The following is a 27,503-nucleotide window of genomic DNA, read 5'->3' as shown; positions in this document are numbered from 1 at the left end:
AGCAATGACCAATCCAACAGCACCGAGTGAGAGATTACTATATCCCAACTTGTCAACCGTTAATGAACAATACATAAACGAAAAGATTCAAGCTAATAATAAATTTAACAACAATATTAACATTATAAAAGACATCAGAAATTATTATGAAACTGAAACTAATAACTATAGTAAGAAGTTAAGTAGATATAAGAATTATATTAACATAGCTGAGATAACAGAAATAGTATTATCATCTATAGCAACAACTGCAACAACAACATCAGTTTCATTAACAGGTATAGGATTAGCTTATTCTATACCAACAGCTTTTGCTACAGCAACTGTTTGTGGTTCATTATCAAAAACAATAAAATTAATACTAAAATTAGAAATAAGATTATAAAGTATTCACAAATGTATATTTTAAGTAAACAGTTTAGTGATAAGTTTAATAAACTATATACTAAATCAATGAATGATAATAAAATAGATAATGATGAGTATAATGAATTAGTTAAGGTATATGAAGAATATAAGAAGAACAAGAAAAATAAGTTGAGTATTTTTTTAGATTAAAGATAATAGTGTTTAGTAATAATAGGATGTTTAGTATGTGTGGTAGTAATAATAATATTAGTATTAATATTTATCAGGGAACCTGCTTCGCAGATCGATAATCATAAACATAATATAAATATAATCATACTCATAATCATAATCATAAATATAATATAATCATAATCATAAACATAATCATAATCAAATAATTATCTTTTCTTTGTACCTAAGTATAACCCTCTACCTTTCTGTACTACTTTTATACCTTCACCAGTAGTTGCAAATTTAATTAAATCAGGTGTAGCCGCTAGAGCTGCTTTAGGGTTTCTAGATGCAGCTGCACTTCCTATTTTACTTGCTATTTCTAATGCTCTTACTGGATTATTAGCAACCTTCCTTCCAAAGTTAACTGTAGCCCTACCAACACTTTTAAAGCAATCCTTCAATCCCTCAGCTTCTATTGTTGCATCAGATACTGTCATTGATTTATTCCTTCTACATTTAGTGCAGGATCCTCTTAACATCTTAGTACCTTTTGAAGTAATAGCTCCACTTATATTATTAGTACCACTATAATGTCTACCTCCAACACAATATGAATTAGTTTTGAACTTATTTAAAAGACTCATTTCTATATATAAAAAATAATGGAAGTTAGAAAGTATAATCCTTTTGTTGTTATTAAACCCAAGCCTAAGCCCAAACCCAAGGTTAGGTCTAAATCTAAACCAAAGCTTGAAGCTGGAGATTTATCCAGGATGGATGGAGTCCTATCTCTAGAGAATAAAAAGAAATTAGATATTATTTATGCTAAAGGTTTTGTTAATACTAATAAGAAATAGGTATTAACAAGAGTAACAATTAGAGCTGACTAGCTATAAGTATGAGTATAAGTATATGGTTATGTATAAGTAAAAGTATATAATTATAACAATAACCATATTATACTATAATTATAAATTATCGCTAGAGTTATATCTAAAATTATAATTATCGCTAGAGTTATATCTAAAATTATAATTATATCTATGACTTAAATTATATCTATGATATTATATCAACCAACTTATTACCATTACTATTAACACTAATAACCTTTCTAGTTAATACTAATGCATGACATATAACGTCTGCAACTGCAGCAATAAATTTAAAATTAAGTTGTTTTGGTTGTGGACCTATATGATCCCTTTGATATCTAGTATCGAATACATATATTCTATAATTACTTTTGAATGTTCTATGATTTATATATGGTTTTATATTATCTGGTAGTCCATTATAATCTTTATTAAAGCTAACAATCTCTTTAAAAGCCTCATTATAAATATTGGTACCATAATTAATATTCATTCTATCCTCGGGATAAAACTCACTACCAATCTTACAATAACACTCAGTAACATTCATTACATCAAATGTACTTGCATCATGAGTTTGTTCATTAACATTATTATTTTCAAAACCAACTATTATATATTGCGGTCTTTCCATACCACTTTCCATACCTAGATCAAACAAGAAGTTAGTAGCATTGGGCACATTCTTATAAAATGTCTTTCTTTCATAATAACTAAAGTCTACATTATTCTTTTAACTTAAACCCTTTTGCACAATAATTCTATTATCATTACTAGGATCAATACTAGGCACACACCATGATATATCTCTAATTTCTATATTACCATCATTGGCAACTGCACCAGGATTAGCATTAACTCTATATAGAGCTCTATCATTATTATTCCTTTTTAATATTAGTTTAAATCCTAAACCATATATAATCTTTTCTAAATCATTTACGAAACCAAATAGATCACTCATTTTAATCATCATATACATATGTCCTCGTTGTGCAGCAATATGGTCACCTTTAAGTTGACTATCTCTATTGCCCTGATTTCTAACAAAACCACTCTCATATTCATCACCAGTACTAGTTAATAACTTATACATCAATAGATTAGGATGACAATGATCTATATATTCAATAGTCCTACCACCACTAGTTTCAAGCTTAATTGAACTAAACAATGCCATCATACCATAATTAACTAATCTAATATTAGCATCATTAGCGAATACACCACCAGCATCATCTGATACAACAAACTCTATCTCTAGATATGAATCACGCAAATTTAAGTGATTCTCTTCTCTATTGAGTATGATATTAATGTTAGTATTAACCGTATTCATTGTTGCCAGATTATTAGGTTTATATTTTGTAATCTTACTTTTGTTTATATCATTATAATAACTATAAGTTGTATCCAAATTAAAATCCATTTTTATTACATAAAAAATGACAGACAACTTGATATTATATGAACTACAAAAGATACATGAAACTTTAACTAAAACTAAAGAAGAGCATACACTTAACTTTAGAATGATAAAACCAACAGAAAAGTTTAACTTTAGTGAACCTATACTTAATACAACAAAATTAGGTTTAATTAGATTATCTATTTATAATTCGGTGTTTAATGTGACTAGGAGAAACAATCAATTCTTATATGCTAGTACTGTTATAGAAGATGATGAAGCTTTACCTCGGGCTCTTAGCTCTGACCCTAACCTTAACCCTATCTCTACCTCAAGCCCAAACATTACATCTATACTTAATCATAATTATAAAGGAATCCCATTGCTATATTCAACTATTACACCGGGAGCATATGAGTTAACTGATATAGCAGAATTAATGAAAGAAGAAACTGATGGTAATGTTATAATAGAACCTGATAAGAATACGATGAAATGTTTAATGGAAATAAAACAAGGAGCACTCAGCTTTGATATAGAATATTCACTAGCCTCATTACTAGGATTTAGAAAAATAATTTATAAAAGAGGTAGATATAAATCTCAGAAAATTATTGATATTATGGGTTTTAGTACTATTAACATTCATTGTAATGTGATATCTGGAGCTAAAGATAATGGTAAAGATACAGACATACTATATACTTTTAATCTAACTGAACCACCAGCCTATTTGATAAATATTATACCAACTAATATCTTATATCAAAATGTAACTAAAGATAGAATAGAATATATTGAATTTCATATTAAAGATGAGCATGGAAGACCTATAGACTTTAATGGTGATGTATTAAGTTTTACTTTACATTTGGTATAGACTTATACTTGTACTTAGACTTAGACTTATCTGCGAAGCAGGTTCCCTGATACTTAAACTAAACTACAAAACTCTCCGATCCCATTTAATTCTTAGTTTACCATTAATATTTTTATTTTTAGTTATATCAATGACAATATAATTATAAGGCTCTTTCCATACCTTATTACATATATTAGCAAAATCATTATAACTAAGTTCAACATTATTAAAGAAATCTTGATATATAGATATAAGGACTTTACCTCTTTGTTCAAATAAAATAAATAGATTACAATTCTCTCTAACACTCTGTCTATCCAGAGAGAACAGGTTTTGATTAAGATATATCATATTACAGTTATTATGTCTACCTCTACAAAAGTATTCATTAATAACTGGTTCTTTGGCTCTAACATCATCAAATATCATTAGTTTCTTTAAGTCTTTGGGTAGTTTATCAGGAGATGGTACATCTTTTATATCTTTAATAAATTCAACATCTGCTTTGGGGTTTATTCTTTCTATACCATGGTACTGATCGCCAGTAGGTCCAATGATGTATAGCTTATCAAAATATATACTAGCTAGAATTAGTTTTTTTAATAAGAATGTCTTACCACATTCACTAGGACCAGATATTATACATCTAAAGTTATCTGGGAATGCGGCTTCAGTAATTATATCATCATCATTTAACCATGAATATAGATCATTATTTATATTAATAGCAATAGGATTTGTTTGGATTATATTATTTCTTGGGGGTGATATATTCCCCTGATCGGTGAAACCGCTTCTCGAATTATAACTAATTCGTAGATTAGGACTACTTCTCTGATTATAACTACTTCTCCGATAGACAATCTCATCATTGTCATTATCATTAACAATATCACTATCCTTAACATTATCATTATCATTAGCATTATCATTAACATTATCCTTAACATTAAAATTATCATTATCATTAACATAATCATTATCATTAACATTATCATTAACATTATCATTATCATTAACATTATCATTATCATTGAGATTGACATTATCATTATCATTATCTTTATCATTATCATTAACCTCATCATTATCTTTACTACAACTTAAACAAAAACACTCATTATATATTCCTGGATATTTACATTGATTAACTAGAATATTCAAAGCACTTTTAATTCTAAATCCTCTATCAATAAGATAGATCATATATAAACAATAAGCCCCACAATAAGATTCAACATATTGTTGTATTTTCTCATTAGAGCCTAGATCAAAATATTCTAAAAATAAAGGTGGAGTTTCTACACCAAAACTATCAAAGTAATACACAGGACCACCTTCTCTTCTTATAACTAAAACCCAATGTGTACCTTCAGTTGGATGTAGATTTACAATAATGTTAGAGTTAGGTTCACTTACCATTTCTGGTTTATCATCTCTCATTACAATCTCAATTGGTGTTAGACTTATATCTTTACCTATATCTTTTATTCTGATATCACTCATAGCATTATTATCAATATTAAATTTATTATTGAATTCCTCAAAAGTTAGGATGAGCTTTTTTATATAATAAATTTAATAAATCTAAGTCTAATTATAAGTCTAAGTCTAAATCTAAATCAAATCTATATTTATATATAAAAATGGAAACAGGTAGTGCAGTTTTTATTTTTATTATTATAATTGGAATTTGTTATATAATATATGATTCAAGACCAAGTAAATATACAAAACTAGAAGAAAGCTTTGGTGGATTTATGAATAGGAGTCTAGTTAGATTTGAATTTGAAAAGTCACCACTACATACTATTGTTTATGGTGGAACTGGTACAGGCAAAACATATTTTATTAGACAATATTTAAAATTATACTCAGTCCAAAATCAAGATCAAAATCAAGATCGAGATCAAGTTCAAGATCAAGATCGAGATCAAGTTCAAGATCATGTTCAAGATCAAGTTCAACATCAAGTTCAAGATCAAGATCTGCGAAGCAGTTTCACTGATCAAGTTCAAGATCAAAGGTCCATAGTTATAGTTTGTAAAGATGACAGAGACTGGATAGATCCTGAGTCTAATAAGTTTTATACTGGGTTTAATAAATGTGATATAAATATGATCACAGAAAATAATATGCATAAATTTCAAAATTGTGTAATAGTACTTGATGATATGGGTGATAGGTTAAATAAGGATATAGGTTATTATTTTACTGAAGGTAGACATTATAATATTCAAATGATTGTAATGTGTCATAATCCAGCTCAAATAATTAATACAGCAAGAATGAGTTGTGATACTATTTATTTAACAACTTATAATGGACCTGACCTATTTAAAAACTTTAATGAGATATATAAATGTGAACATGACTTCAATTAAATAATTAGTGAATTAAATAGTAACTATTATAATTATACAGATGGAATGTCAGATGAACTTCGTTATGGTATAAATAAATATAATAAAAAGGAAAATACTTTTATTATTATTAGTAGTAATAGAACAATGATATATGATTCAAGAGTTGGTTTCCTTGATTTAAAAGCTCTTAGTTTAAAAGATGAATTGGAAAGAGAAGACATAAATAAACTTATAGCATATATGAAACCACTCATGATAAATGCAACAGATAGAAATGTTATTAATCACGATAACTATATGTTCTATTTTAATAAACTTCTTAAATTAAATAATATTAAAATACAGAATGATGTTTTAACTAAAGAAATGATTATGGGAAAGGGTATGAAAATTTTATCAAATATTGGTGGAATTATAGGCGCAGGTTTATTTATATTTAATTGTTTTTATCCTAATTCAATATCAAGAAATGCTGGAACTATAGCAATGGGAGCAAGTACAATGAGTAGAGTAAATACATTAGTTAACGTTGGATATGGAGAAGAGTTGGAAGGTGAAACACGAAGCAGTTATATTGATCAGGGAAGCAGTTTCACTGATCAGTGTAACTATGACTTCGTCAATGAAGAGATGGGAATTTTGAATAGAAAAGGAGGAAGGTTTTTAAACAAACTATATATAAATAATGAAGAATTTAGAGAAGAGATTATAAATTTTGTTAAAGATAAAAAAGAATTAGACCTTGAATTGATCTTAGATAAGAGATGTAAAACTAAAACACTCAATACTTTAGGAAATAAATATTTAGCAGAGTGTATCACATCTAAAGATCATACTAAAGATTTAATTGAAATCATAGCTAAATATTATCTGCGAAGCAGTTTCACTGATCCACAAAGTTTGTACACCGATTCTACAGCATAGCTAATGTTATCAGTGAATTTGCAAAACAATTCCGTTGAGCAGTTTGGTAAACCACGAACAAAGTTCGTTGGAGAACCACGAGCAAATCTCGTTCACTGATAATTTTATCTATTAAAAACGCTTTTACAATGTTTAGAGTGTAACTATAAATGTGGAAACATTGCTGTTTTAAAATATCATTATGAATCATTTCATAAAGATAAAACTGATAAATGTATGTGTGGTAATATAATATTAAGTGGTATTTGTGCTAATGATTTTTCCCCATGGGGTTGTTCTTTAAAAAATGAATCTAGTTCTAATTCTAGTTCTAACCCTAGTTCTAATTCTAATTCTAGTTCTAACCCTAGTTCTAGTTCTAACCCTAATTCTAACTCTAGTTCTAACCCTAGTTCTAGTTCTAGTTCTAGTTCTGATTCTGGTTCTAACCCCAGTTTTAGCTCTAGTTCTGGTTCTGGTTCTATCTATGACTATAACTCTAACTCAGATCCTAACCCCAACCCTAACCTTATCCCCAACCCTAACCCTAACCTTATCCCTAACCCTAACCTTAACCCCAGCTCAGAAGTATTAACTAGATGTTGTAATAAGTGTAATTATATAAAACCACTAAATAATTTTGATGAGTATACATGAAGAAGTTGTCCTTCAGCTAAAGTTAATTGTCCATATTGTACTTCTGTTGTGAGATATGATGGGATACGGGCTCATGTAAAGAAACAACATCCAGATATAGAATTGACTAGAGGATTTAGTAGAAATATAACTGATCGGTGTAACCGCTTCGCGGATAAAACAATTAATCCTAGTTGGCAAAGTCCTAGAGCTGTAAGTCCGTTAGTTATTAACCAAACAGAGGATCTGCGAATTTGCAAAACAACTCCGTTGAGCAGTTTCACTGATAGTTGTTCATGTAAATACTATAATTTTGTATCATTTCTTATTAATAATGGAATAAATATAGAAAAAATAAAAGAAAATATAAATTTATTGAAAAGTATAGATAATTTGAAATAAAAAGTATAAAAAAAATATATATCAAAAAAGAGGGATTCACTCTTTAAGAGCGAAAAAGAGCGATCTTTTCTACTGGGGATCACTCCGAATAAGAGTGAATCACTCTTAAAGAGTGAAATGTAAATTTTGCTTTGATTTTTTGATTTTTTGTTTTTATTTTTGATTTTAATTGATTTTTTTATTGAATATAGAGCTAATATATAGTAGTGGATAAAACAAGGGATTCAACAAATAGTAAAATTTGGCCCGATTCGACATGCGCGATTAGCGTTAGGAGAAAGGGACAAATTTTACTGGTGGTTGAATCCCTTGTTTTATCCACTACTATGAAGGTCTTCAATTATTTTCAGTTTAATCTGCCAGAATGCGAAAGACAACCACGACAAAAATTGGGACACGATCATAAAATTTGATTTTTTTCCGATGTATTTTCGTACCAAAGTCTCTAAAGTTAATCTTTCGACGCACTAAGAAAAAATCCGCTTCGAGTCAATCAAATTTGACAAAAACGAAGACAGGTCTCTGCATGGATCTTTTCAATAAATACTGTATTGCGTTCAAGCCAGTTATGAAACTTCAATTGCTGAAAATGTAATTGACTGTTGATAATCTACTAAAAGCCGAAAATTCACAACACTTGTAGCTTTAAACAACTGGAACAGTTCAGAACTCATGAGCACTTTAAGTGGTAGGTTTGGTATTAAGCTAATAGAACCAATTTTTTTTGAACCAAGATGAATGTTTAAAAAATCTTTACCTACTATGTGCAACTTATCCGGTGAAAGTTTCCTTCTTATTACAATTGGAAGAATTTTGACATTTTAAAAAATTTGAATTGTATTGAGGCGCTGTCTTTTTACGACTCTAAGGGGAGTATCGGGGAAGTGTCTATTAAAACCATTTTTATTGGGGTGATTTTCGCAGCAGGAAAAGAAACGCGTGAAAAAACTTTGAGTGGTTTGAGTTTTGAACAAAATTGGGAAAATTGAGCCAAAAAAGAGTGGTTTTTCGCTGATCGCGAGAGAACGAGAAATTGAGGTGTGAAAAAAATTCCTTAAGCGAGCCAAATTTTTTTGATAAAGTGCGGCCTTTGAAGCAGTTAATTGATTTGAATAGACTATAGTAATTGTTAAACAGTGTTTTTATCGAGAAATTTGACAATAAAAGGAAACCTGTAACTATTTTTTTCAAAATTTCTTGCAGTTTTTTGTTAATTTTCGAAATTAGATAGACTTGTTTGCCTATTGTGGCTTTCCTATTATTGCCTTATTGACTTTAGATTGCTTTTTAAAAATTTATTGAGTAGTTAATAATTTTTTAAAAGGTTTTTGGCGGAGGCGACTCTTCGAGACTTTTCCGGAATTCTTCCGGCTATGTTTTTTAAGATCTGTTCACACATTTTCATGATCTTTGAAGTCAAATTGGAGATGATGGAAACGCTGAAACAGGTAGTGAAGTGAAAAAGCGAGTGGATTTTGTGTAGTTTTTTCACTTCGATTTCCAAAGTAGAGTGAAAAAAAAACGGTACTTGAACAAAAATTTGCTCTCTCGACGTTCTTCAACTTTCAGTTATCCAGGAACTTATGCACTGGAAACTGATGTCTCGGTAAATTTAGAATTCAAACACTTAAAACCCTAATTTTTCTAATTTCCTAAAAATAATATTTTCTGAATTGTACGTGGGCATGATTTTGATATCTTGCAAGTTTTTGATCGATTTTATTGTGTTTGATTTTATCCCAAACGATGACAGTTTTTCATAAAGAGAAAATAAATTGTCAGTAGAAAACCTTGATGACAGTCGGAGAAATGGGACAAAAGAACTCGATTGTTGTTTTCTTCCCTCTTCTAGCATTTTATTCCCGGTTTTCCCGCAGTGTAAATAAATTATGCTTCGGTCATATTCGGGGATGAATGGTGGCAGGGAGTGGATAGATAAAATTGCTTTTGTTGAGTTAGAACAATTGTCTTAAATTGATAGAATTATAACTCAGATTTAGAATGAGAGGTTTTACTGACTGAATAATTAAGTAGGTACTTTACGGACGAATAATGACGGTGTTATTGGAAGTTTCTTTCATCAATAATTTCTGGGTGCCTGTGTGACGTAAACGCGTGAGCGTTTTGTCTTTGAGCATTCTGCTTTTATTGCGAAAGTTTCCTTATTTAAGCGGCGATTACGTTATGAAAACAAAGATTTTTCAAAAGTAAGGAAACAAAAGTGTCTGAATAGCAAAAGTCTCTCTGCTAATATCATTTACGATCAACAGAAACTGTTTTCTTTAATACATTATTTTTGGTCTAACTTTTTTGTTTAGTAATACCAATTGGTATTAAGTTGTGAATTGTTTTGAGCTGGCGGGGTATCAAGACGCTGGGCGGCTTAACATTGTTTCTGGTTTTCTTCCTGACCTTTAAATCAATGTTGCTTTGAATGCATGAATGCTGATGTTTTAGAACTGATTCAATGTGCAATTTGAGTTTGATGCAATACTGGGTTGTATTAAGATTGCTAAACCTACTCCTCAGTGTCCGTTCGTTGAATTAATGGAAAAACATTCCTCACCTTTGGTCTTTTAATAGTCACCCTAGCCGAAAAGATCGAAGAGAAGCCACTCTTTTTGCTCTTTTCTAACAGACTTTAATATGTCGACATTTGTATAAGGAACATAATAAATGTGTTTCGAAGAACGTAATACATGCGTACGAAGGAAATTTTTTGTGTTCGGACGAAACCCATTTACAATACCCAGCTGTTCTTTTGAGCACCCTAGAAGAAAATTTGATGGCTACCTTGGAACTACAATTTAGCCGGGCTGTTAAAACATGCTATCTTTGCTCCAAATTTGACCTTTTCACCAAATTTTGAAAGATTTTCACCTAAAATGGGAGGGAGAAATTTTATCAGTGCGATTCCTTCTCAAATACAGAATAGCATGCCGATAAAAAGCTTTATTAGAAAAGGACTTTGTGTATTAAGTAGTCTATCTAAAGATCTCACTTTTAATTGCTCTCGAAGAGAAGCAATTATTGTAAACGTGTGCGTCTTTTTACGATTCGAAGAGTAGTATTGAGATTCTACAGGTTTTTTTAGCTGAAGTCATGACCTGAAATTTGACTTCTCTGTTCGAACATTGACTTTTGTTTTAGAACTTTTATTTCTGTTTTCGAACAGTGGACTTTGAAAGCAGCTTAGTTTGTAATGTATAGTAATTAAGAATTAATAGTTTTATTCAAGGTCAAAAGGTCATTTTGAGAATATTCGATCCCATATAAGTACCTCCGGCCTTATCTAAACTACCACCAACTAGCACCACCCCACACACATCTAACCCCCTCCGCCCACACCCCCCTCCCCTAACCCCCCCACACTACACCCGCTCCCACACCCACACCTACCTTACCCACATTTCTCACTGAAAATTGATTTTTTTTCACAATATATTGCTTTTTTATTACTTTTTTCATATTTCTGCAAGTTTTTGCACGACTCTTAGACTCATTTCCGGTATTCTACTGGCTATGTTTTTTATCCAAAGTTTTTGCTTGACCGTTTTTTTTGTACTTTTCGAGTGCCTTTTACGCCCTTGACTTTATGCGTTTTGCATGATCTAAAGTTCTCTCTCGTTCACAATTTCAAGCGGTGGAACTCAATTGGCAGCAATTTAATATTAAAAGCCAAATTACAAGTGCAACAAAATTTGTGCCTCTTTTCACCCCCTCCTCTCCCCACTACTGAAGAGGGCTGCAATTGATTAGAGCTCCCACTAGCCGTTCGAGTTCCCACTGGCCACTAACGTCGCAAGAATTGCAAGAATATGTTTCGACTTCTCAGCTGCTCGAGAATTGAGATTTTTTTGTAATCAGATTATTATCAACCATCTTTTAATTGATTATGGACATTTATCTTTGTGTAACTTCAGGTTTTTCCGAAATACCTGATGTAATCTAAAATTTCTGTGTTAGTCTTCGCTCTTTGCATTTTGCATTTGTCTTCTGTTGTTCGTAATCAACTTAAACTTATCAACTTAATTTTTTTAACGTTTATTTTGATTAAAAAGCAAAGTTCATACACTGCCTCTGACTGTTACTTTTATTACCAACATTTCCGGAAAGTGAGAGTTCTTTTTTATGTGCATACAAAATAAAACTACGGAAATGGAATATTAGTAAAAAAAATCCATTGTCGTTCTTTTTTCAATTTCTTTTGCACTTTTATATTACATCTTCAGTATAAGGGAGACACCAAGTTGTGCCCCTAACTAAGTAAAATCAACTAGTTAATCAAAGTAACTGATTAATTAAGTAAAATCAGTTTTTATTGACAAAAACTATTCAAATGTCACGTAATATTGATGGTAACTAATGGAAAGCTGAGGAATTCATGCTTTTAATCAATTATCTTTCAAATACCAGCCGAAAAATCAGTTTTCAATTGTTTTCGTTAACAATTTGTTACTGCTAATTAGTGCAACTGCTAATTCTCATTCATACCGGGCAATGTGATCTTTAATTTAATCACGGAAAGATCAAACACGTGAATATGTATTTTTCTATTCACAATTATCGAAGTTTGTGATACCTGTGGCAAAAATGTCATTGGCAAAAAATTGAATAATCTTGCATTCATTTTCCTGCAAAATTAACGATAGAGTTTTTTCTCAAAATGTTAGTTAAATAGCTTGTTAAATCAAACAAAGCGAAAATGTAAACGAAATTAAGCATTCAACGTCGTTTCGATTGAAAATGCGGGAAAATGAATTTCTTGAAAACAGGTTGTCACAAATTTTTTTTCACATGTGTTGAACATTCCCTGAAACCAATAATCGGAAGTATTTGTAACGTTAGACAATAATTCTATGAAAGATATGTTCTTATTTGCTAAATAACTTCTGAATTTATAAACGGAAAAATTTTGTTGACGTTTTTTAAATCAAAGTCTTTAACTGTTGTACGCTGCCACGGAGGAGCCCATAGAATCTAATTTTTCACAGAAATGTTGAATAGATAAACTACAAATTTCAGTGAAATAAATAAAAGGAATGATTTAATTAGTATATTTGTTTTCTCATATCAATAGTATATGAAGCGTCAAGAGGTCAGAAATTGAAATGTTGCTTACAATTTCAAATTTCCTTTGTTCTTTGAGAAACAAAGAGCAGTTGAACAAAACGAGACCAGTATCGCATAAACGTACCATTCCTCAAATAAATTTGGAGGGTTTGAAAATAAGCCGCGTAGTAAAAATTTTAACGCCTTAGCTTTTAAATAATATATTCGGATTTGCTGTTATTTACAGTTGGTGTTCACAAAGAAATTATTCATTCAGCAGCAGATTTCATATGAAGGACAACAAATTGAGTGCAAATTTCAGATAGTATTTAGTTAGTTCAGGGGTTTCTTGCCAAGATCCATTTAGAACACTTGCTCTAAATCTAAGAGTTCCAACTTTTATATTTACTAGGACGTCGCGGCAACTAGTCACTTTCAGGATTGTTCTGGCTCCAGATAATTTTTTGCGTTCGAACTAAATGTTCTGAGGTTTCAAACTCTATTTCGCGATAGCTGCAAATGGGCGACTCCGAAAAATTTTTCATCCATCTTATTTGTTTGTCAACAAGACAAAGCGAGGATTCAATATTGTTTTTAAATAGAAGTATAACATTCTCTCTTTGATAAACTTTGAGTTTTAAAGGTTTCAACAAAAATGGTAAGTTTTTTTAAAAGGTAATTTCGTTCTCATCTGATGAGGTAATTTCGTCTATGAGTTTTGCTGAGATAATTTTTGAGGTGATTTGTGGAAAAGAGATTCCACCTATAACAACTGATTGATAAAGAAGTTCACTTCTAATTTCCAGTTGGTCACCAGTTTTGAGAAGATTGTTGATGAACATTTGTCATGGTTTTTACTGTTGTTTCTGTGCGTCTTGCTTAATACAGGAACTTTGGAAGAATAAAAGTTTCAATGATTCGTTTCTTCGCTAACAAAGTTTTCGATTGATGAAGCGTGTATATATGTCAATTTGTGTTTTGATGCGATCAAGTAAATTTGATGCGATTTATCAGTAAAAATTTAATGCCCAGACTTTTTGTTACGCGTACAGTTTTTTAGGAAGGTATATCTCGTTGACAGGATCTCACTCTTTTCTACATTGATTTCCAGTTGAGCGCGTTCGCAAATCTCTTTCACGGTATCAAAAAGCTCTTCAATCGACGATCTACGGATTGACCAAGTAATCTCATCTGCATAAGCTACTGTTTTTGAGCTGGTGAATCCTATAATATCTGTTGAATTGTCTATACAGCAGAGTGTAGGCTTAACAGCAAGTATGAAAAAATTAAAGTTGAAAGAGCACAACGTCACGTAACTCCACGTTGTAATACGATTGTTTTGGAAAGGTAACCCTTGATCTCATTAATTGCTTCCGTTTCTTTATAAACTGTTCATATTTCAGATTTTGTGTAGTGGCCGACAACAATGTTGTCGAGCAAGAGCGAATGTAATCTCTCTCGACTTTGTCAAAAGCTTTTGAAAAACTTATATTCACAAGGCATTTGCTGTTACTGAGTTGCTCATGGAGTTTTGGTACTTTATTCAGTGCTTTATGGATTTGTCTTTTGCTAATATAAGCATGCTGATGTTGAACTACTCTGCCTCCGAGATGTATTAGGATTCAGGCAGACAGAATATTTGATAGATTTTTTAGGCCAGTGTTTAGCAAGCTTATAGGTCTGAATTCAATTTTAGGCAGAAATTTTAAGATTGCAATTTGCTGGCTTTCGGGGACTTTTTCCGTTCAAACTTTTTTAGTTAAAATTTTTGCAGCAATGGAGCCGTCTCTCGTTTAAACATCTTGTATAAGCTCGAGGTTATTCCATCTGATGCCGTTGAACTCCTTGCATTTAGTTTGTTAATTGCTTTCAATACTTCATCTCAAGTGAATTCATTGACACCATCTGTTGCTGCGGTTTTGCGTTCATTCAATTGATCAAGAAATTTCTCAAAGAAGCTTTTTTCTGGCTTTTATAGAGCTGTATTGATGATTTCATCCTGATTTTTTGTTTCTTCTGCACAAACCTTCAGCGAAGCAATATTGTTCGTGTCGTTTTTTGTTTTGCCCAGAATTTGAGATCCGTGGCGTTTCCAAGTTCGGATGAATGGTTTAGTTTCTTGAAGTGGTTGAACTTGATACTATTTTTTTAAGACTTTCATCATATCGTTTTAAAATTATCACTTCGGAGTGATATTATTGAATGTGTTCTGATTCTTTTTTCTTCCGTAAAGGTGTCTCTGATTTGTGAGCTTAAGATTTTCGCTTTGTTAATTGCTGGGGCCTGGCAGACATCACGTATTTGGTACTTCATTTCTTCATAACTTTGATGTGTCAAACGATTAATTCCAAGTGGTTCTATTTGTTTTGTTTTTTTTTGCAATAAAAATTGTCAGTCGTTTTTCAAAAACCTTGATCGACGTTCTTTTCGCTTTTGTTTCTTTGGTCTTACAACATGTGATCTGAGAAATTACTCCGATGTACTTTCATTTCGCTGTAAAGAGTCTTGTTGGTAAAAAACTAAAGTAGTCTATTCGTGAAAAAGATGATGTTCTCTTTTCGTAGTGCGTGAAATCAAGCATGTCTAGTTCTATGGCTGTATCAAAGAGAAGAGCTTTCTCTGTAAACGTTTGAAGCTTTACAAATTGTTTTACTCTATCGTCTTCGCATCTAAGAGTAGTTGTTTCTCGGATCATGACTGAAAGCTTTAAAATCCCTTTTTGAAGCATTAGATCGTTCAGTGTCAAGTTTTGAGAGACTTGAGCTCAATTGCTTCAATTTTTCATTGTAATGTTTTGCATTCAGATATACATTGAAAACCGTTAGGTTAAGTTGCGTATAAGTAACTCCACATTGATCTCGTAATCGCTTTATTTGATCTTCAGTAGTTAGTTCTTCACTACAAACTGTAAGGAAACCTCCACTGCAATTTATTGCAGGCACTAGATGAAAGTGTAATTTTTGTACTGCTCAGGAAATTTTTCGTGTGAGCGAGATAGCGAGAATTTTGGATTCTTGAATACACAAAATGAATAAAGTTCCTCGGGCTCAGTTGTAACATTCATCGATTATTGAAAAAAAATTTCGGGCTCCTGAGACACATGACTTCAAACGAAATTTTTGTGTTCAGTCATTGTTGTTTTCCTCGATCATTTTTATTTTTTATCCATTGTTCGTTTAAGAAGCATTTTGCTACTTGCGTGTTTCGTTGTTTTTGGGTTTCTCTAAGTGGCTTTTTGGTGCCTGGTCTGTATTATTTGAGAATAGCAGAATTCTGAAGCTGTACTGGTTGAAGCTTGTCTGTATTGAGATAGGTTTTTTCATTTTATTCAGTGTTTTATTCGGTGGTTGAGGTTTTTGTTTCTTGTCCGGTGACTTTTTTGTTCTCTGTTGTGCCTTTACAAATTTCTGTAAAAGTTTCTTCCTGTTCATCTATGGTCAAGTTGCAGGAGGAAGTTTCACTGATTGTTTCATATTTATCAATTTTGTCAAGCTTTGTTAGTTTCTGCTTTTCAGCATGATTATTCTCCGTTTCTTTGTTTAACTTTCTGGTGTCCGCGTTGTTGAAGTTTGTTCTCTTCCCATTAACTGCAATTATGTAACGAGGGAGCATGGAATTTTAGTCTTTCTTCTCCAATTCCGTTTTTCTGTCACACTCAGATTTGCATAACCATTGAAAATAAGATCGCCTCCTATGTCTTTTATCCGGCTGTGTTCTATTCCCTACTGAAGTACTATTAATTTCAGGGCTCTGGTGTCTGAGCAAACATAAGGGAGATTAATGAAATTAATATTGTCATCTGAGATGGATCTTTTTTCGGTGTTAAGGTGTTTGCCCATATGAAAAACGGTTTTTCCCAGTAAATTAATGCATCGGGATCTAATTGAGTGGTATTGATTTTCGACTGTTGGTGGAGATATAACAGTCAGCGAGTGAATACTTTTGTGTGCGGAGTTTCTGCTGGTTGTTATCTGATTTCGTGATTATTGTGAAAGTTTGTTTACAGAACTGATTTTGCACACTGAATATGCGCGTTGTTCAAAGATTCTGTATTTGATTTAATTGACTTTGTGAATGGAGGGATAATTTGCATAATTTGGAAGTCTTTTGAGTATATTTCTTTCGTTAAGCCTTTTGAGTGACTGAAGAATACATATTTCGGTTTCACCTGGGAGTAGGCGTAATTAACGAAGGGAAAGTGTTCTCCCCATAGGGTAAGACTACTTGTTTAAACACGCAGAGTCGTGAAAAGTAGATTTTAACAAATGTTGTTTCTTGTTTTGAAAACCTCAGAAGTTAACTTTGTTAATAAGTCGAACGACTCTACAGTAAAGGAGAGAGCAACTTAAAAAGCTAAATCTAAGGAAAGCAAGAGGTGAATTTAAAACGTTTGACTTTTTAAGAGTAAAAATTAAGAGGAAAACGTAATTGAAAAGTTAGGATTTTAAACCTTAAGCAACTTTTCGTGAAAAATCATCGTGAAAAGTCTTACCCCAAAGGACGTTCCTACACAAAGTGGAGTACTTGCTTGTGGTTTTCCTGTCACACTTTGAGGTATTGATCCGAAAGTGAGAATAACAGCATTTTACACATAATCACAACAATTAGGCTATTTGCCTTGGTAACGCCTTGGCTGAACTTGACTGCAATCGACCTTCATCTGTCATTGTTTGTTTGTTTGTTTTTTGTATAGGCATTACACGTTTGACCTGGACCAGACAATCTACATGTTCACAGCAGGGAGGTACGAGTTCTCCAATAAAGGTGCAGACATGTTCCTGGAGGCACTGGCCAGGCTCAACTACATGCTCAAGGTACTTAATCGCATTTGAGAATGAGGTATTTCATAGTCTACCTCAAAGTTGAGGGTCTTTCCCATTATACCCCCAGCTTTGGACATAAAACGTATAACCCCATTACCATTAATATACCATAATATTCTCTGTAACTGTTAACGATTACTATATTATATAACATCAAGCGTATGTTTGTGTAGAGTACTGGGAGTACAGTGACAGTTGTTGCCTTCCTCATCTTCCCAGCTAAGACCAACAACTTCAATGTAGACTCACTCAAGGGACAAGCAGTCGTCAAACAGCTCAAGTTCGTTCCTAATCTTTCCCTTACCCAGCTGTCTACCTCAGAATGCCATCAAGTATAAATAATTATCAATAGTTAAATGATGAGTTTTTAGAATTCGTGCCAAGCTGTCTGCTAAAGGATCTAAATTGTGCCACGGTTTTGTGTTCCTGAGTTTGTATTTGAGCAAAACTTAACAAATTTATCGATGCCAATCATTAAGATCTTGGCCATTATGCCCAAAGATACTGTGTCAAAGTAAGCGTCTTGGATACTATGTCTGCAAGATAGAATTTCATGTGCTCTAACGGGGGGGGGGGGGGGGGGGGGGAGGGAGGGAGGGAGGGAGGGAGGGAGGGAGGGAGGGAGGGAGAAGAAGGTTGATGGCCAACTGTTAGTAGTTTCAGCAGTCCCTGTTTTGTCTAGGGAAACGGTGTCGAATGTGCAAAGTGCAATTGGTGACCGGCTTTTCGAGAGCTGTTTGAGAGGTCAGGTTCCAGAGACTAAAGACCTCATCAGTCAGAACGACCTGGTCCAACTCAAGAGGTGCATCTACTCAACATCTGTAAGTTCGCTAATTCCCAACGCTCTATCAAATCTTTGATCACGTTTTTAATCATTTTGACTCAATTGGTGAAACCAGATCATCACAAATAGAGATAATACGAAGCTGAAGCCAACTCTATATATTAAATATTTTATTCTCGCCATATACTATTTCTAAGGTCGTTCTAAGGTATTTGTTGAGAAAGTAATCTTTTTGAGAAAGGCTTGGTTCTGCGATTTGATGTCCGAATGATTTGAAAAACATTTTTTCTGCATATCAAAAAGTTGATGGGTAGCAAAGTTGTTGTGGGTTTAGAGGCCCAACCTACCTCCCATCTGCACACACAACATGGTGGATGACCTCAATGACCCCATCCTGGCAACTCTCCGGAAAGTGCACTTGTTCAATGACGACTCAGACAGGGTCAAGGTCAGTTTCTATTCTAATAGCTGTAATCAGTTAGAACTGGATTGCAACCAACAGAAATGCATTGTAACTAGGACTAAGGTGTAATGGAGAACGTGCTAGGCGTCGGAACGTTGATTCGAGTCCTTTTTAGCCCTACCGTCGTGCGTGCTGTTGGTAGAGTACTATTGGTTTGTTACATCATCATATGCAGAAATTAATCATCGTATATTCACTGTTTTCGTATATTGACTATTTCTGAAAATATTACCATTTTGTATAAGTTACGCGACTTTGATGAAGTCTTACAGAAAACCTAAATTGGAAAGGCTAAATTGTCTTTTTTTGTACATTTCCGAAAGCCTAGAAATCTGTCCACTATTCAGTTGTCGCCAGAGTTAGAAGACCTATTCATACAACAGGTGATTTTCCATCCCGAGTTCCTCTCGTCAACCAGTCCTCTCTTGAGCATGGACTATGATCAGTTCGTGCGTGGCTGTCACTTGGGAGTGTTCCCTTCCTACTATGAGCCCTGGGGATACACACCTGCCGAGTGCACAGTAATGGGGGTTCCCTCAATCACAACTAACTTGTCAGGGTTCGGATCTTTTGTCGAGAAGCACATCACTGATTCTGCCTCGTATGGAATCTTCATCGTAGACCGCATGTTCAAACATCCCGAAGAGTCACAATCACAACTATCTCAGGTTGGTCATGTTTGGCGATGGTTTCAGAGTTGACAAAATAATGTAAAGGTTTAGTGGCGAAGCGTCTGTCCTATTTACCAAAGGGCCAGTTCTTCAAAGGCCAAAACTGGAAGCCACTACTGTTACATTGCTCTCAATAAGCTTTGGATATCAGACAAAAGTCCACTAGACAAGGAATTTTTATATAAACTAGCGTTTCAGCTTAACGTAGAAATTAGGCAAACACCAATCGAAACAGTTAAAAGTGGTACTTTAAATTTAGTTTGATGATATAAAGTAGTGAAAGTTCCCAAACATTTTTTCGTGCAAATGGGTCTATTAAGTACAAGTTTACTGTTTTTTTTTTGGAACATTGCGTCATTTTCCCCCTCCAAACGTTGGCAAATATAGCAGGGCAAACATTAAAATATGGAAAATATAAAATAACGATTTTTTTTATCTCAAATAAGATACCAATTATATTAATCCTGCAGTCTTATGCAATTTTTCGCGTGACCGATTCAATATTTAATGTCTTCAAAATTTAATATCTTCTAGTGAATACTGTCGAGGTCTATAGAGCAAAATCCAGAAACGGGATAAAGCCCGGGCATTAAATAATTATTAGGTTACCAAAGTTCATTAGAGCGATTGTTAGCTGGAATTATTATTAAACTTAATAGCCCTCAGTTCAAAAGCTGAATCAAGTATAATTTTAATCTAACTGAAGCTTTACCCTAAATTAGAACACTTTTTGACGCCTAGATACATTGTCAATTTTTTTCTCTTTCAATCCCGAAATGCGTCAGCGGCGGCTGTCTTCCGGCAATTTAATGGTTATGTTCTATTTTTTATAGCTGCGAAGCTGTAAGCTGAGCGTAGCTATATTGCGGTGCTCTTGGTTTTTTTTGTTTCGTCGTCTGACGCTCTTTTTTCGTTTTACATTTGTTCACACAGCAAAGCTGAAAAAGTCAAATTTTCTGAATGACTTCTTCCTCTCACTAACGGCATTTGCGCGCGTGACGTCATTTCTCACTCGCTTTAGCGAAAGTTTTTAGGTTATTTGCATGATTAGATTTTGATCATACGTGACTTACCTCACTCAATAAAATCACTTTTGCACTTTAAAACTTAAGTTTAATTTGAATTTGTTTAAGGTCAAAGGAACTCATATGTGCAGTAAAGGTCCCTAATATGAGGCTTCTGTGGAATGAATTTTAACAAGCTTTATTAATTCATCGCTGAATGTTTTTACCTAGTTTTTTTGAGCGGCGTCGATTTTTCAATTAGATCTGTATCTGTTTCTATCTCTATTATATGGCGCGCAGGTCTATTCTTTCGCAACTATTCCGGCAATCTGCCGGCTATGTTTCATTTTTACTCTTTTAGACGCTGCTACAACAGTTTTTGTGTCTTTCTGCACATTTTTATTGTATGTTTTTTGATTGAACGTCGTATTTAATTGCTCTCAAACGAAGTTTGTAGCAATTATATTAGTCCTGTCGGCCTTTTTTTAATGCGATTTTTCGCTTGACCGATTTTTTGTCAGACGCTTTTGACTTTTCGTCCTCAAAAACGGGATAAACAGGTAGCGCCCAGCGGGCATTAAGTGCTCTTAGAGCCTTTCAGCTCTGACTGTTGGAGACTTATACTTATGGTGTGAAGGGCGTTTCCTAGAGTTTGAAGACACCCCCACTGTTGACCCCCCCCCACCGCGCTAATGCCCCCCACCCAAGTGATGACCCCCAATCAACCCCCGGTGACATCCCCGCCTCCGTGGCTAGCTACTGACGAACAACGGCTTGCTAGAAACGCAAATTTTTACTATTTTGCAATTTTTTTCAAGCTTTTTGAAATTGTTGTTTGATATTTTTGATTTTATAAGCCCTAGGTGTCAAAGAGCCTCATCTAGGGTTAGATGATAGGTTACTGCATTGTTTCTGGTTGTAATTGAATGGTTTCAACATTTTATCATCCCGAATTTTAGCAATTTTTTGACAAAACGTGCAATTTTTTCAAATTTTTTGTCATTTTTTCCTTATTCAGGTCTTTCCAGACCCAGGAGCCAGGAAATAACCTAAGGGGTTCGATATTAAATTACTGACAATGTTTTAATGACTGGAATAGTTTTTCAACTTTTTGATGTCACAAATTTTAGCAATGTTTTGATAAAACTTGCTTTTTTCACGTTTTTTTGAAATTTTTTGTAGTTTTTTGAATTTTTCAGCCTGAAGAGCCAAGGAATCTCCTCTAGGGTTTGAAAATAGGTTACTGAATAGTTTCTTGATTAAATGGAATGTCTTGCAAGATTTTAACATCACGAATTTTAGCATATTTTTGAAATTGTTTGCCATTTTTTCCAATTTTTTGACATTTTGTCATTATTCATTTTTTTTGAGCCTCAAGGGTCAGAAAACCACCGTTAGGGTTTGATAATAATTTACTGGAAATTTATTGTTTGTCATGGATTAATTTTCAACTTTTTAATATTACAAGTTTTAGCTATTTTTAAAATTTTGAATATTGCCATTTTTTAGGTTTCTCTAGCCTCAAGGGCCACGGATCTTCCTATAGGGTTTGATAATATATTTCTGCATAGTTTATAGATGTAATGGAATGTTCTTCAAGATTTTAATATCACTAATCTAAGCAATTTTTTTAAAAAATATTTGCAATTTTTTCATGTTTTTGAACTTTTTCAGGCAACAGGCCCTGAGACCTCCTCCAAGTTTTGATAATAAGCTGCTGCATAGTTTCGAGAGTTAATGGGTTGGTGATCAACATTTTTTATGACTCCAATTTTAGTAATGTTTGGATAAAATTTGAACTTTTCAAATTTTCGGAAAATTTTTATGTTGCAAGTGTATGAATCTTTATGAGCCTGTGAAACTATTTCAGGCTTGAAACAGGAACAACGGATAGTCTCTTGAGACAATGAATTGGTTCTTAGGATATTAATGTCTTGAATTTTAGCAAGATTTTGTTAAAATTTGGAAATTTTTCCAAAATTCTTCAACATTTTTTGTCCTTTTCTGAGTTTAACGACCATTACTGGCCAACAAATTTTTTCAAGTCTCGCAGATTGGTTACTTGAGAGAACTTTCGAGACCAAAAATGGTTTAGAATTTGTTTATTGCAAAGTTGAAACGTTTTTTTTTACTTTTGGCTTTTCCAGTTATTTTCTATATGATTTATTTATTAACAATATTAAAAAAACTAGAGGTTGCAGTGTCGAATCCAATCATGGAAGATATTCATGTCTCGTTCTCTCTTTCGGTTAGGGTTCTTTTCCTTCTATTACTCGTTCACGTTTTATCTTTCTCTCTCTCTTTCTCCCTCTCTCCCCTTGTTGATGCCGCACTTCAGCTGCTGTTATGTAGCGTAATGTCATCATCTCTGATCCTCATTATCAATGAGTTGTCGCTGAAACATTTTTTTATCATAAATGATCTAACAGGCATTTTTTTAGGAAACCATTGTTAATTGCTCTTAAAAGCAAATTGTAGCAAATATATTGATCCTGTTTGTCTTTTATGCAATTTTTCGCTTGGCCGATTTTTCGTCTGACCCATTTGACTTTCGTCTTCAGAAACGGGATGAAGAGGTAGTGCCCTGAGGTCACTAAACCGTGGCTAGCTGTTGACGAAGCCAACCGCTCGCCGGTCGTTTGAGAGAAATTCGCCCGACGTTAGTCGGTTATGTTTTTATTACTTGTGAAGTTGTATTGACTAGTATTGGATCCAGCAGACAGTTGAAGTTAGATCAGAAATTGTTGGCAGTTTTTCCCGTTTCTTCAATTTATGGGCGTTTTTAAATAGTTCAAATTATTTTGTATGACAATTCCTTGATCTAGCTGCCACAAAAAGTGACTGAATGTTAGCTATAGCAGTTTTTCACAAATAAAAAGAACAACATTTTCGTAATCTCCAGGGTTTTGCATTTTTACTTGTATAGTGTGTGTGTGGTAGGTGGGTCAATGATGGACCAGTCAATTTTTGAAGGATTGTTAGTGATCAATTGTTTGAATTTAGATTTTTGATAGATTATTTGGGAAACTAATTTTTGTTGGGTTTTGTTTTTTGCGTCCTTTTCCCTTTCTTCTGTTTCCGTATGTAACTTGCTTTGTTTTATCTATCGTTTCTTAGTCTTTCATTCATAAAAAAATCATTCAAAATGAGAATTGTGTTGCACGGTCTGTTACAAGTAATTGATTTGGAATCGAAACTGGTGAAGGGTTATTCAGAAAATATTATCAGATCTTCATTTCTTTTTTGAGCGTTTCCACTTTTTTTGTGTCAAACAGAAGTCGACCGAGGCCAAGTGAATTTTTACTTCGATTTGGTTTTGGATTCTTCCGGCTATTTTTGGTTTTACAATCCGAAGTATTTGGATTGTTTGGGGGCGTTAAATTTTTGAAAATCTATTCACATTTTTTCAATGATGTCAATGAGAAGTCAAAGTATAGTATTGATTAATAGCTGCCGTCAGCCTCTCAGCTGCTATTATTTAGGCGCTCTCCTTTTTTTAATTCGCTTTACCTTACCTTTTGATCGCGTCTTTTGTTTCACATAAGCCTCGATTTTCACGCTTGACTTCTGACTTACTTCTCTCACTGTTTCAACTGAATGGATTTTGAATTCTTTTACGTATTGAATAACGCAATGTTGTGGATAAGGTCAAAGTCAAAAAAGTAAAATCAAAAGAAACGGGATAAACATATAAAGCGAGGTCATTGAGTCATAATGCATTAGGTTATCAAAGTTTATTAAAGCGATTGCTGGCTGGCGTTATGATTAAAAGCCTTCAGTTTAGATCTGCATTGAGTCTATTTTTAGAATCTAACCAAATGTGCAGAATTTACACACCAAATAAGAGCACTTTGACACTTGGAAAATTTCTGTCAATTTCTATCTCTTAATTTATTTCTTCTGTTTCAATCCCATTGTGTGTCATTTGCTTCGACGGTAGCTATTTTCAGGCAATTTGCCGGCTTTGTCTTTTTAATCGCCAGCGTAGAGAAGAGAGGAAAACGAGCACTTCAAAGTTTCAATTTTTTCTATCGAATTTTAAAGTTCATTGAACTGCCAATGATTTTTGACTTAGCTGATCCTATTTCATAAAAATACTTGTGAATTGTGTGTTTTACGCTCGCATTTTTGATCTCTTGTTTCAGAACTTAGTCCAGAACATTAATGATGGGTTCGATAGGTAGGAGCAAACCTCTTTAATTTTGATGCTTCTGGTCTTGTATCTCTTATCTCTATCTACAATTTCTCTAGTTAATTTCATGAAGCATTATCTTATCACTTAGTCTTTATAATGACAGGTCACTTTGATTGTCTACTGAGACATAAACAACCTGAATTTTTTTTACTTCAGCACTATGTTTTAGCATAAAATATTTTCGAATTTTTGAGTTTGCCCATTTTTTTTTGTTCCTTAGGTTGCATCATTACTTATTCGCCCCCCCCCCCCACCCCACCCAACTTACCCCCCACCTACCCCCTCCCTTCACCTAGCTACCCCCCAACTACCCCAGCCCTACCCAACCTATCTAGCCACCCACCCACCTACCTACCCCCCACCCACCTACCTACCCCACCCACCTACCTACCCCCCCCCCCCTCCCCCCACAGCCTACCTAACCCCCCCCGTCCCAACTTACCCCCCACACCTACCCCTACCCCTCAAACTACCCCGTCCTTTCACCTAACTACCCCCACCTACCTATCCCCCCCCCCCAACTACCCCAGCACTACCCTCCTCCCCAACCTATCTACCCAACAAGCCCACCTAGCTCCCCCGCACCAAAAAAATAGTCGGAATTTTTAAAACAGCTTAATCTGGTTTGTTGGGCTACTTTTGTTTTTTTTTCTCGTGTCTATTTTGTTCTGATTTCGGTAAGGTTAGGTTAGAGATTATAATGCACGACGATTCGAGTCGTTTCCGGTATTCTACCGGCTATGTTTTTTATTATAGCTGCGAAGCTGTAAGCTGAGCGGAGCTATATTGCGGTGCTCTTGGGTTTTTACAATTCAATGAATTTGAATTGTATTGGGGCGCTGTCTTTTTTTTTAAGATCTGTTCACACATTTTCATGATTTTTGAAGTCAAATTGGAGGAATGATTTTGGTCACGCCGAAACAGCAAGTGGAGCGAAAAAGCGAGTGGTTTTGCGGCGTGAAAGTAGAGTGAGAAAACGGTGTTTGAACAAAAATTCGCTTTCTCGCTAGTGGTTTTTTGTTCACATGCGGCAATTTCACTTTGATTGTTACTGTTTTTTTTTCGATTTTTTGGATCGGATTTTTTTCTAAATGTTTTTTTTTCAATCCATTCATAGTACGTTCTAGGTCTAGTTTTCTGTTTAGTCAATGAAAATTCTCTAGAATTGTCCGTCAGGACTTGTCCTGCTATGTTTTTTGTTTCGTTGTCTGACGCTCTTTTTCGTTTTGCATTTCTTCACAGCAAAGCTGAAAAAGTCAAGTTTTCTGAATGACTCCTTCCTCTCACTAACGGCGTTTGCGCGCGTGACGTCATTTCTCACTCTCTTTAGCAAAAGTTTTTGCGGGATTAGATTTTGATCACAAGTGACTTACCTCACTCAATAAAATGACTTTTGCACTTCAAAACTTGATTTTAATTGGAATTTGTTTAAGGTCGAAGGAACTCATATGTGCAGTGAAGGTCCCTAATAAGAGGTTTCTGCAGGATGAATTTTAACAAGCTTTATCAATTTATCGCTGAATGTTTTTTACCTAGTTTTTTGAGCGGCGTCGATTTTTTTTTTCAATTTAGATCTCTGTTTCTATCTCTATTATACGGCACGCGGGTCTATTCTTTTGCAGCTATTCTGGCAATCTACCGGCTATGTCTTTGAATCTAATACCCCGCCATTTGTTTCCAAACATTTGCTGTGTTTTTCAAATTAGTTTTTTATTCCTGTCACTTTGTCCTTTAGTGTAATTGATAATGGCTTTTTAACGTTGAGTAGCATTAAAGGGTTTAAGTATATGTTTTGTGTCTGATGGGTCATGTTCTTTATTGACCATCAACGGATAGTTTTTCTAAAAATGTTTTCAGTCAGTTTGGTATTTCAAATTTTGGGATTGTTGGACTTTTCCGCAAACGAAAAAGGAGAGATTGTACTAGTCAGTCTTCTAAATCATGTGTTGATGGCGGAACAGCATAGTGCGTAACCAGACAATTTTCTGCTGTTAGAATCGTGCTGTAGAACGAAAACACAAGTGCAAGATTAAAAATTCCGAAAGATTCCAAAGCAAGGCATCACAATGCCAGAAGTTAATTTGCAAAATGTGTGTTAGAAAAGTCTTTTCATAATTCTGGTTAACACCTTGAGCCACTAAGTGGTTCGCGATTAATTGCGGATCTGTGAGCGACCTTAGCGACGACCATACATGTGCAATTGGTATGTTTGTTTGTTTGTTTCAGTTCATGTTTGACTTCTGTCGCCTGACACGCAGACAGCGGATAGTGTTGAGGAACAGAACTGAAAGGCTGAGCGAACTGCTTGACTGGAAGTCACTAGGACTGGTATGATTCATACTACAGCTAATTAACATCAGACCTCCCCACCCCCTCCTCCACCACCTCCACCTCGTAAAAACCATTGGGCTTTTTGCACTAATAATAGTTTGCTTAGCCTGATAAGAGTAGCCATCACAATTGATATTACCATTAAAAAGGGTAAACATTCCAATTATAAAGGGAAGAGGAAAGAGATCTTTTAAATCATTCCA

At 33.9% G+C, this 27,503-nt stretch overlaps 1 protein-coding gene across 1 annotated transcript in view; it reads left to right on the top strand.

Moving 5' to 3' along the window:
• Positions 1–27,503, top strand: part of LOC142339092 (glycogen [starch] synthase-like) — a 60,334-nt gene that overhangs the window by 28,450 nt on the left and 4,381 nt on the right. Inside the window, exons 7-12 of the mRNA XM_075388809.1 lie at positions 17,723–17,843; positions 18,026–18,132; positions 18,535–18,673; positions 18,971–19,084; positions 19,483–19,767; positions 27,196–27,297. Of these exons, the coding sequence (XP_075244924.1) occupies positions 17,723–17,843; positions 18,026–18,132; positions 18,535–18,673; positions 18,971–19,084; positions 19,483–19,767; positions 27,196–27,297 (868 nt within the window). The remainder of the gene's footprint in view (positions 1–17,722; positions 17,844–18,025; positions 18,133–18,534; positions 18,674–18,970; positions 19,085–19,482; positions 19,768–27,195; positions 27,298–27,503) is intronic.

Source organism: Convolutriloba macropyga, chromosome 5 (genome assembly GCF_964194025.1).
Source record: "Convolutriloba macropyga chromosome 5, txConMacr16.3, whole genome shotgun sequence".
NCBI classification, from domain to species: Eukaryota; Metazoa; Xenacoelomorpha; order Acoela; family Convolutidae; genus Convolutriloba; species Convolutriloba macropyga.
Note: the sequence above shows the minus strand (reverse complement) of the source record. Positions and strands in the feature narration are given on the sequence as shown.